We start from the raw sequence: 11,802 nt of genomic DNA on the forward strand, positions 1-11,802 counted from the left end.
CGGGAAAGGCGGATTTAAGTATCTCTTTCCCGCCATCTTGTCGACCAGAGTAATATTTCATGGCCGATTTAATCTCCCGGCAGGACGATTAATCGAAAGTACGTCTAAAATATCCCCTTCGTTTGTAAATTAAGAGACCATCGATCCATCTCTCGCAATTAGTTGAAAGCGAACAGTTGAGAACTAATGGACCACCATCGGGCATTAAACAAACGGGAGCGTCTCTTCGGCCATTTTAATACCCCGGACAAATCGCGAGGGACCTAACTAAAGAGCCTAACAGCTGATTGTAACCGGCGGGAACACTCGACATACTTTTCAATTGTGCGCTACGGTAAGTGAATTCTTACCTCTGCTTATTATCAGCGATTGATTTAATCGTCTGATCTCTCAATGGTAACTTCAGGTCGATCGATAGAGGTTTCAGGTACGAATACCCGGCCTGCGTTTGTCTTTCAGCGAAACCGCTACCTGTGACCCCGTCTTCCAACCCATTGTCCAAAGCTTGGTTAGCGAAAACAGCGTGTCGAGAAAGTTTTGGAAGCCCTGTGTTCGTAGTTGGAAGGTAACTAAGGAACGGTGGTTGTAAATTCGTTAACGGTTGGATATTCCTGGGTACTTCTGTCGTCAGTATACCAGAGGCCAAACAGCCAAGCGACACCTGAATTCGACAATTTTCATCCTGGATTATTACCCTCGGGTACTGTATCGTCATCTCAGAGTTTTTCAGTTTATGGTACTAGTAATTTGAGCGTGTACAGCACGAAAAGTGTCGGTTTAAAGATAATTGAGCTCTGGTAGGACCATTTTGAGGAAAATTAATCCGAAACATTATGCAATTCCGCAAATAATAAAATGGAGACCAGTTAACACTTTGACTACCACGCATGTTTTATATGGTGCGTTCAGAAGGCCAGGATAAAATTTTCATTATTTTTAGGATGTAATGGTGAATTATTAAACAATATGGCAAATGAAAAACAAAATGATGCAAATTATTTATGTTTTCTATTCAAAGGGGGCCACGATAAAATTTCCATTATTCTTGGGATATAATGGTGAATTATTAAACAATATGGCAAATAAAAAACAAAATGCTGCAAATTATTAATGTTTTCTATTCAAAGTTCTCTATTTATTTACGTTGTTCAAATTTTCAAAAAATGGTTAGAATAAAACAAATATAAATTAAAAAAAATTCGTATCGCCGGATATTGGTGATCACCATGGCCCCACACTGATGACCACCATGGCAGTCAACGTGTTAATAAGACCGCAGTTAATAAAATAAAATTGTTAATAAAATACCTAACCTTGATGGGTACTACAATTGTGTAAATAGTAAAGGATGGCACAAAAATACTAGAAATTAAATAAGTAAAGAGTAATGAAATATAATATAGGAGAAAGTAGTAAAAATTAATAAAACTAAAAAAATAAAAGAATAGAAAATACTGGAAGTAATAAAAAATAAAAAGAAGATTAATAAATGTAACAACGAGAAATGGTAAAAGAATAAAATAATGAAATTATAAAAATATTAATTGTAACAGTAAAATAAAAAGTAAAAGTTGATCTCTTTTCATTAATTCTATGCTAACATAATCTAGGTTGAAATAAATTTCCATTTGATCATTTCAGTTTCAATTTTAGATAAATTTTCAATTTAATAATCTGGCTTCAAATAACCAATCTTTGAAAAGAGAGAAAAAATAGTACTACATCACTTAAATACCAAAGACAACTTTTTAATACTGTCTTAAGATAGTTTGAAAAAGGTACTTTAATCATTTTCAATACTTCATAATTTTAAATATAAATATAATTTTAAATTGAATATAAAAATTAAAATAAATATATAAATTAAAAGTAAATACAATTTTAAATATGGTATAATTTCATCTAGTTAAGAAAATTTTAAAAAGAAGAGTTTAATTTTACCAGGTAAAAAGCAAGAATATCCACGGCGCTGGCTAACATTCTGGAAGGTTTTTGAAGGAACTAAAACGACAGTACGCACTTGGCGTTCTTTTTATATCCTATAACGCTACCTGCCCTAAGAGCGAAGTCTTGTTCGCGGCAGGAAATGTATACATCTTGTAAGTACGTATCTATTTACATACTAAAAGATCTCCGACTTTCTCTTTCTTCTTCACGTGACGAAATCTCTAATTACCTGTCATTATCATTCCGCACGAGATTTTTTTAATTACGCGTTACTATCGTATGGATATACCTTACCGATGGAAAATTTCTGCTCTAGACGAGTACGCGCGTTCTGGAGGTATATTGACCGATGTACCGACCTTCGAGAAATCTTAAACGTGTTCAGAACTGAAGACGAAAAGTAATAGAAATAAGTAAAGTAATAATATAGAAGCCATGCATAGTGAAAAAGATAATTAAGAAATAAATTTCTTATTTCCACTTTGATTTTAATGCAAGAATAAATAATAAAATACTGATTTTCTAAAAATAATCAAAAAAGTCGTATGGTAAAAATAACTTAACAAAAGTTGGTTAGAAAGTATGAATCTTCTTTTCTGTATCAGTATGATTAATACTTCCGGAGACATAGATTCCTTTAGATCTCTAAGGTATTTAAAAATCAGTAAGAGTTTATGACTTTTTTAAATAATTTTATTAATCTTGAAACTGACTAGCAGAGATAGTAGCTTTATAATATATTTTCGACTATGTTATAATATTATACATATATTTCTAATTAATAATTTTTTTGTGGATTACAAAATATTGTTCACTGTTTTATTATTTGTACAATAATTAAAATATCAGAATGGGATATAATTAATATATATTTCTTTGTGAACGTAAATCATGTTGTAATGTAACAAAAAGGGGTAAGAAAAATAGTGATAGTTGTGTAATAGTTGTAAGTATTATCTCATAGATTGCGCTGTATGGTGGTTCTAGTTTGTCATGTCGGTAATTCCATAGGGAAAAGTTCCAAAAATTGAACTAAATAATGACAGCACTAGGTATTTTACTTCCTAACTTTGTCATTCCAGTGTTTATTCATTTATATTTTATAATTAATTAGGAGCAATATGTAGTTAAAATTTGTAAAGCAATGTAATATTCTTTAAACGCTAACATATTGCATAAATATTACACACCGAATGGAATTTCATTTATTTCTGAATAGAATTTTGAAAACTCGCCTAAACGCAATTCCCGCCAAATTATTCTTGCGTGTTCTTCTATTGTTGAGTTACAATTTTGTAGATATAGACTGTTTGTTAGTTATTTAGGAAGATGGATGTTGGAGATGTACAGAATAATAGAGCACGTGTACCCGATGAAGTTGGAATCAAATGTCAAAAATTGTTTCAAGATTTCTTAGAAGAGTAAATTTTTTATTTTAGTGAAATATTTTTTTATATTTTTTTGAAATTGATTTTACTTCTGTTTAATAATCAGATTTAAAGAAGATGGTGTTGTAAAATATCTTGAACCAGCCAAAGAACTTATAAGTCCAGAACATAGTACGTTAGAAGTAACTTTTGACGATGTAGATGAATATAATCAAGTACTTTCTACCACTATTGTTGAAGAATATTACAGGTAAGATTTTGTAATGTTCTTTTATGAAATGGAAAAGGTATTTGTTACTTCGGAGTTTAATTCGTTGCACAGTCTAATTCATTGTTTTCCTTTAATAATCTATAATCTTTTAGAGTTTATCCATATTTGTGCCAAGCAGTCTGTAATTTTGTCAAAGATGTTGCAGAATTAAGGAAGGAAAAAGAATGTTATGTAAGCTTTGTAGAAGTGCCAACTAGACAAAAATTAAGGGAATTAAATTCTTCAAAATTAGGCACTTTAATACGTATATCTGGTCAAGTGATAAGAACACATCCGGTTCACCCAGAATTAATATTGGGAACATTTATTTGTATGGATTGTAATGCTGTCATAAAAAATGTGGAACAACAATTTAAGGTACAGTTTCTTTATTATAAGTATAATTGTACCAAAGTTATAATTATGTACAACATTAAAATTTGCAATATATAAAATTATTTACATTGATGATTTGCAGTTCTCAAATCCCACAATTTGTCAGAATCCAGTATGCAGTAATAGGAGACGTTTTATGTTAGATGTAGATAATTCTATATTTGTTGATTTTCAAAAAATCAGAGTGCAGGAAACACAAGCAGAACTTCCTAAGGGCTGTATTCCACGTTCTTTGGAAATAATTTTACGAGCTGAAACTGTAGAGACTATTCAAGCTGGTGATAGGTACTTTACTAAAAGTAATTAGATAACACTGTTAATTTTTTAAGATTTTCATACATCTTATTTGTATTTTTTAGATATGATTTTACAGGAACAATAATCGTGGTACCAGATGTAGCAGTCCTTTCCCTTCCTGGTGTAAAAGCTGATCTTAAATCGAGGCGTCAAAAACCTACAGAACAAGGAGAAGGTGTAACTGGACTAAAAGCTTTAGGAACACGTGAATTAACATACAAAACAGCATTTCTGGCTTGTAGTGTTGCTGCAACAAGTTTCAGAGTATGAACAATTAACTAGCAACAATTGTGATAAAAATATTTGTGCATATATGTATATATTTTTTATGTGGTTAATATTTTTGTCTGTAGTTTGGTGGTACCGAAACAAATATGGAAGAAATTTCTCAGGAAATGATGAAAAAACGAATGTCAGAAGCAGAATGGAACCGTATATATGAAATGAGCCGGGATAAAAATCTATATCAAAATCTTGTTAATAGTTTATTTTCTTCGATACACGGTAGCGATGAAGTTAAGAAAGGAATTACTTTAATGTTATTTGGTGGTGTTCCAAAAACAACATTAGAGGGTACTTCCTTACGTGGTGATATAAATTGTTGTCTTGTTGGTGATCCTAGTACAGCGAAATCTCAATTCTTAAAGAGTGTTGCTGAAATTACACCAAGAGCAATTTATACTTCGGGAAAAGCATCTTCTGCAGCTGGATTAACTGCCGCTGTAGTAAGAGACGAAGAATCACCGGATTTTGTTATTGAAGCTGGTGCCTTAATGCTTGCTGATCAAGGTATTTGTTGCATTGATGAATTTGATAAAATGGACCCCAGGGATCAAGTATCTATACACGAAGCTATGGAACAACAGACAATTTCATTAGCTAAGGTTTGTTAATAAAAAAATAATAATTAATATCAAATTTAAATATGTATTCAAGAAATATATCTTTAGGCTGGGGTAAGAGCAACATTAAACGCGCGAACATCAATATTAGCAGCGGCAAATCCCGTAGGTGGACGATACGATAGGAAAAAATCTTTACAACAAAATGTTCAATTAACGGCTCCTATTATGTCCCGATTTGATTTATTCTTCATTATAGTTGACGAATGCAATGAAATCGTTGATAATGCAATCGCTAAAAGAATTATTGATTTACACTGTGACAATTGGCAAGATTTTGAAACAGCATATTCACAGCAAGAGATCGTTAGATACATAAATTTTGCTAAACATTTTAAACCTATATTAAGTCAGGTATTAATATACATTTCTAAAAACGAAGTTGTTAATCAATTCATGTGAATTAATTCTTTGGAATCCTTATAGGAAGCTGCAGAATTTTTAGTTGATAGTTATACAGCAGTTAGACAAAGAACCGGTAGTAGTTCCGGTAAATGGAGAGTTACAGTTAGACAGTTAGAAAGTCTCATTAGATTATCAGAAGCTATGGCTAAATTAGAATGCTCAGATGAAGTTACAGTAAAACATGTTAAAGAAGCAAAACGTTTATTGAGTAAAAGTATCGTTACTGTGGAACAGCCGGATATAGATTTAGAAGAAGCCGAAGATGGAAATATGGATGTCGATATGGATGATGCTCCACCTCTTATGGCTGCTCTTAATGCTTTGGGCAATGATAAAGAAACAGAAACTCCTACAGGTAAATTATTTTATTTTATATACGTGTGAATATTTGTAGAAAATATCTATCTTTTATATATTTTTTCATTTTTACGTTACATTTATAGGAACGCAAGAGGCACAAAAAAAGAAACTTACAATGTCTTTTGAAGAATACAAGAATTTATCTAATATGTTGGTGTTATATATGAGGAATGAAGAAACTCGTGCTGAAACCGATGATAGTGGTAAGTTGCTCGTGATTATTTATTAGTAAATATTTACTTTAAAATGTATATTTTTTTATACAGAAGATAATAAAGGTGGCTTAAGAAAATCGGAACTAGTAGCATGGTACCTCGATCAAATACAAGATCAAATAGATTCGGAAGAAGAGTTATTGGAAAGAAAAAATTTTATTGAAAAAATTATTGAGAGGTTGACCTATCATGTACGTCTTAAAACAGTCATTTAAAATTATTTAAACCACATTAATCATATTTTAGTCATTAATAGTTTCTAATTATATTCTAGGATCAAATCATAATACCTTTAACTACTACAGATCTAAGAGGCAGAGATAAAGGAGATGATGATGATAATGATGATCCTTTGCTCGTTGTGCATCCCAATTATATTATTGATATTTAAGTCTTTATAATACAATCGTATTGTTAATTAATACATTACCATTTATAAAAGAATAGCAAAGAAGGGTAAACATTAGAATTATTTTTTGAACGAACGATAATATTTTGCTTCTCTTAACATAATAAAATAAAAGTTTACCCTTTTTTGCTTGAATTGAAAATATTGAACTTATGATTCAAAAACGAAAAGAATGCCATTGTATTTTTACACTTTTTTAAAATATAACTTAAAATAAATATTTATATTAATATACAGTGTGTATTTGTTTCATTTATTATTAAAACAAGTAAATTGTAACAATTTAACATTGCTGTAACAAAATAGCTGTTAATAACGTTAATTATCGTGTAAATCGCTATGTTAACCCTCTCCTATGCCCTAGTTTTATGGATCCTATTAGACACCTAAGAACGATAATGTAGCGCTTACAAAACTGTCATTTACATGTCTGTGACGTGAAGATGGTTTCGGTAACCGATCGTCCAACAGAATAGTATTTCATTACACTTTCAAGAAGAAGAATTTAAGAATACTTGGGTATCGAATTCTACAAGAGTTATTCATATACTTCACTGCTCTCAAGAAGTAATATTTATTTAAAATATAGTTAAATGGGCTCATCGATTTAAAGCAAGTAAACTTTTTTCAAAGATTTAAAAGTGAATGTAAATGGCGATAAATATTTAAAAATATATTTAATTTAAAAATAATTCTCTCAAATTGATATTTTCTTCCTAACAATAACAAGTGTCTTGGAATGGAATACATACAGTTTCGAGGTTTTCATGGCTCAATATCATAGTTATTAAAATCAAAATTTACAAATGTAAACCGTAAATTTGTTATAAAAAATATCCCCTAATACGAGTATTGCAGCTAATTTCAAGAGTCGAATAACATGAGACATTGATATACGTAGCTCTTTATCACTAACAACTAGTGGGGGAATTTGCACAGTGGTTAAAAGGATTTACTTTTGAGACGAATTTGTAGTGTTTTATATGAACCTATCATAGAATGACTGTGAGAGAACGATCGGAAGGACCAACGCGTCACGTGAGTGTTAAAAGTTAGATAAGATACATGTATTTATAACTATAATTAAGACAAATAATTATAAAAAAAAATAGGAATATTCACGGGCGGTTTTTACCGGGAACTTTGCCATCTTGCAAGAATTCTTGCTAGAAAAGGAAAGTTTTTTTTGGAGCGTGCTCCGTTTGGTTGACTTTTTACTAAGAGGCTTCAGTCAAGTAAGTTGTCAAATATTTATGCCAAATATTATAAATGATACACTACCATTTACATCCAAAAATCTGTGAAAATCAAGATAAAAGTTAGTTATTATTACTGAAAGATACATAGATTTTCTTTATAAATTTAAAAACCAATTTATAATACGAAAATTAACAAAAAAGTAACAAGAAAGTTTATAGATACAAACCAGAATAAAGAAATACTTGTAGGAACATTATTATCGAAATGTTTCGATATATGAAATGTAAAAATTGATGAAACAAAGATTTATATTTAGTCCATATAAATTTACAGGTTGCGTTTGCAAATAATCCAATTAGTGGGCTATTGATAACGATTTCTTTAGCAGTTAGTTCCCCAGGCACGTTACTCTTCTCAGCGGCTACCGGCCTTTTAGGTCTTCTTTTATCTGTGGTATGTACTTACAGTAGTTGTTGCATTAAACTCATAGAATTAACATTTAGTCAACATTTCTCCGTTCAAAAAATGTCCAATCATCTATCTCCTATTTGCATATTTAACGTGAATAAATAGTACATACGATCTGTTTGCACACTGTCGATTTGTCCAACGCATTCTTCGTTCGATTTCCTTGTCTTTCTTTCCCCATTCCTTTCTTTAACAATATAACACATTGCCATATGATGGCAAAGTAGAATGACTGCAATGCGGAATTTCTAGCGTGATATTAATATGATCGCGCTGCGGTACATTTTTCGCGCTTTTTTTCGTTCGCACATCTTACAATAGATTTTGCAACGTCGTGTTTTAAAACGATCATATTTCGCTTCCAGTTGATACAGGAATCGCAAGATATTATCGCAAATGGGTTAACGGTGTTCAACCCACTGTTAGTCGGTGCTGTGTCCTATAGTTTAGTACCAAACATCTATGGACCATTTGACAGTTTCAGTATACTTTTGATTACTTTGACGACGATACTCAGGCAAGTTTCCACGTGTTCAGCGGCTTAACGTTTGCTGTGCAATAGTTGCTATAATGATATTAAGTGGTAATTATGGCGAACATGGAATTGTTTTTTGTTGCGTTTTGTTACGTTCTTGTAAATATTTATGCAAAATATTAAAATATTGAGTATTCAGATAGATCAGGCCAACAGTAATTTATTTCCTTGTTATTTTCACGTAAATTGAATATCAGTTAGGTGTGTTCTTGTAAGTTGCAAATCTCGGCATGTATTTTGCATTTTTGCTTAGGAATTCTATGTAATTGTTAAATTATAAATTCTTGTCGATGATTTCTTGCAATTTTCTTAGAAATAGTTCACCGTATTGTAGACTGAATTTACATTCATTATTCATTAATTTCAATATAAACCATTCATTATTATTAACATTTATTTCTTAGACAATTTTTTAAATTAATTATCAATTACTATATTCAAAAACCCCCAAAATTTTTGGATATAATTGTGATCTTATAAATTACTTTATTTTATCTTATTTTATAATAATTTGTTCTTTAATGTTTTAAATTGTTTTAAAAATCATTTTAATAGTTATTTCTTACAAAACTTTAACTTGCAAGTAATATTCTAAATCCTAATCAGAATTACAGACTTTATTGGTTTATCAAATATATTATCACTAATTGTTAATTTATTATTTAGACATTATGGAAATATTATTGAGTTTAATATTTTAGGATAAAAATAAGTAAATAATTTTACGATATAATATTTTTGTATAAACTAAATTCAAATTCAAATGCAGTAATCATATCAGGCTTTTTGTTAATTTTAATAACGATCAATATTTGCAGTGTTTACCTGGCCCGGTCTCTAAGAAACAATAAGTTACCATCCACAGCGTGGCCGTTTAATCTGGTTGAATTTGCGTTGCTCTTTGTCCTGTATACCAAAGACAATGGACTTGATACGATGGAGAAACTGCATCCAGTTACGACAATGGTAATAGAGTTTGTTATGAGCATACATCTTTAGCATTGTTGCGAAATATGACTTCTTAAATGCGAATATTAATTTTTGGTTATTAACATTTTAAATTTACATACCAATTTTTTAAATTATATACGCTCTCCATAATAAATATAGCTGAAGAGTTTTATTCATTCACTACAAATTAATTTTTATATATGTAAAATTTTCCGAAAATTTTGATTAGTTTCTGAAAATTTCAGATTTATATTGATTAACACTAAACCTATCATGACCGGTAAAATAACCGATGGATGGAAAAATGATAGAAGGGAAACTTCGGAGAAAATGGAATAAATTAAAATATTGAAAATTTGATAATACACGTGTTAAAGGGAAAATCGAGGAGTCAAATGAGCAAAGAGACAAGGTTGAACGCAGAATTTTTAATTAAATATCTACAAACGATTATTTAGGCTATGGTAGGTTTAGTGTTAAAGGTAATAATGGCTAGATTTTATGACGTGAAAAATATTAATCATTATATACATTGTTGATATTAAATACAGTCATAAACTTTTCTTTGTTTATTGAAAATTTATTTTCATGTATCAGAGGTTAGAAAATTATTATTTATCATGGATGGAAAGTGTACAGGATGCTCATTCCAATGGCGTTTACTACAATGTAGTAAAAAAAGGTATTAATCAAAATTTATATGTGTTGAGTATACAATATATAACTATAAGAGACATGTTGAAAATTTTCCAAGGTTACCTTGAATTTTTCTCATAGAAATATATATTTTTTTATTTCATTACACTGTAGGTAACGTTAGGAGCTGTTTAGCCAGTATAAAATGTGGCTCTTTTACTTAAACAATTTTTAGATTAATTTAATGAAAATATTTAATTATCAGATTACGTAGATCTTGTAATGTGAAAATGAATTTTGTGAAATGTGATCTCTTCCACATTTGTTCACATAAAATATAAAAATTTACAAAGGACAACGTCACTGTACCATGTAAATTAGGAAAACGACACGGTGACAATTCATTTTTGCTTGACATCATTCTTTATTTTCGAATTTCACTTATATTTCAAATACCAGGGCGAAAACATGTCTTCATACATGTTCCATGCTCGAAGTACGAAAACGATCTGTCATAAAGATATCGCCTGATAACTCAATGTACACATAAAGATTTATTACAATACTCGCTATGATGATGCTATTACAAGGTTTATACCAGCAGAACATTTGTCATTAGCTCTTACGTAATAATTAAATACCTTACATAAGAAATCACCATTTCGTTCACTTATGTATTCATTTAAACTACTAAACAATTATCAGTAAATTCTATTCTTTATAGACAAACTATTGCAATTGACTATAATCACTGAATTATATTACAATTAACTATTATTACTATTGACAGATTATTACTGAAGCAATTTCTTTAAATATGAGATATTACAATTACCTCTATTACCGATCATAGATATCAATAATATCTTTTACCAATAATGGATAATTAGTGAAACATAACCTTTAAATATAAATTATTGTTACTAATCAAAGTTCATCTATATATATATTTTTTTTGCGTATATACAAAGATTAATTTTAATAACCCTACGAAAGTTTTGAGTAATCTACGCGAATTTCGAGTTCTTTTAATCGGGTTTGCATTTACCTACGTACACATACATATATCTAACTTGCTTATTTATTCGAGGTTAGTCGAGATCAAAGGCGTATCAGTATTTTTAGTTAAACAGTATAACAACTTTGGTTTAGGTTGACTTAGATTTTATAGTTCAGAGCTACTAATCTGAAGCGGTATAAATAACCATAACTACCATGTAACTGAAAGCATGCAAATATTGGTAACATGGAAGAATTTTAATAGCTGGATTTCAAATTCCTCACGAAGTTACATGTCAATGAAAATATCAAGCAAATTTCAAAGCCACCGATTTTTTTTACAAAATTATACGTTTTCGAAGGTTTCTAAATGTAGTTCATATTTTTACGAATTCAATAATTATAGTGATTCGGGATCGATCAAGGATATTAATTGACAGGGAA

At 30.0% G+C, this 11,802-nt stretch overlaps 2 protein-coding genes across 3 annotated transcripts in view; both read left to right on the forward strand.

Moving 5' to 3' along the window:
- The first annotated feature begins 3,211 nt into the window (after positions 1-3,211).
- Positions 3,212-6,551, forward strand: Mcm6 (minichromosome maintenance 6). Of its 2 annotated transcripts, none has more exons than XM_017898476.1 (11): positions 3,212-3,368; positions 3,442-3,585; positions 3,699-3,963; positions 4,064-4,266; positions 4,341-4,542; positions 4,632-5,162; positions 5,229-5,534; positions 5,607-5,940; positions 6,029-6,148; positions 6,212-6,351; positions 6,435-6,551. In XM_017898476.1, exons 1-11 carry the CDS (start codon positions 3,277-3,279, stop codon positions 6,549-6,551), a joined length of 2,454 nt encoding a protein of 817 aa, XP_017753965.1. In that variant the 5' UTR covers positions 3,212-3,276. The 2 variants fall into 2 exon arrangements, with proteins under 2 accessions (XP_017753965.1, XP_017753966.1); XM_017898477.1 differs by having other exon boundaries at positions 6,038-6,145; positions 6,224-6,351.
- A 976-nt stretch (positions 6,552-7,527) lies between these two features.
- Positions 7,528-11,802, forward strand: part of LOC108546420 (urea transporter 1) — a 15,963-nt gene continuing 11,688 nt past the window's right edge. Inside the window, exons 1-5 of the mRNA XM_017898481.1 lie at positions 7,528-7,607; positions 7,682-7,804; positions 8,103-8,222; positions 8,603-8,754; positions 9,591-9,738. Of these exons, the coding sequence (XP_017753970.1) occupies positions 7,569-7,607; positions 7,682-7,804; positions 8,103-8,222; positions 8,603-8,754; positions 9,591-9,738 (582 nt within the window). The 5' untranslated portion in view covers positions 7,528-7,568. The remainder of the gene's footprint in view (positions 7,608-7,681; positions 7,805-8,102; positions 8,223-8,602; positions 8,755-9,590; positions 9,739-11,802) is intronic.

The sequence above is a fragment of the Eufriesea mexicana genome, unplaced genomic scaffold, assembly GCF_001483705.2.
Source record: "Eufriesea mexicana isolate 0111107269 unplaced genomic scaffold, ASM148370v2 scaffold710, whole genome shotgun sequence".
In the NCBI taxonomy this organism is placed as follows: domain Eukaryota; kingdom Metazoa; phylum Arthropoda; class Insecta; order Hymenoptera; family Apidae; genus Eufriesea; species Eufriesea mexicana.

What these genes read in the sequence shown, in the direction of transcription:
- Mcm6 (XM_017898476.1), top strand. Translation starts at nt 3,277, where the DNA reads ATGGATGTTGGAGATGTACAGAATAATAGAGCACGTGTACCCGATGAA. An exon ending in TTGCTGCAACAAGTTTCAGA is followed by an intron (nt 4,543 to 4,631) that starts GTATGAACAATT and finishes TTTTGTCTGTAG; the next exon opens with TTTGGTGGTACCGAAACAAA. An exon ending in TTAAACCTATATTAAGTCAG is followed by an intron (nt 5,535 to 5,606) that starts GTATTAATATAC and finishes GAATCCTTATAG; the next exon opens with GAAGCTGCAGAATTTTTAGT.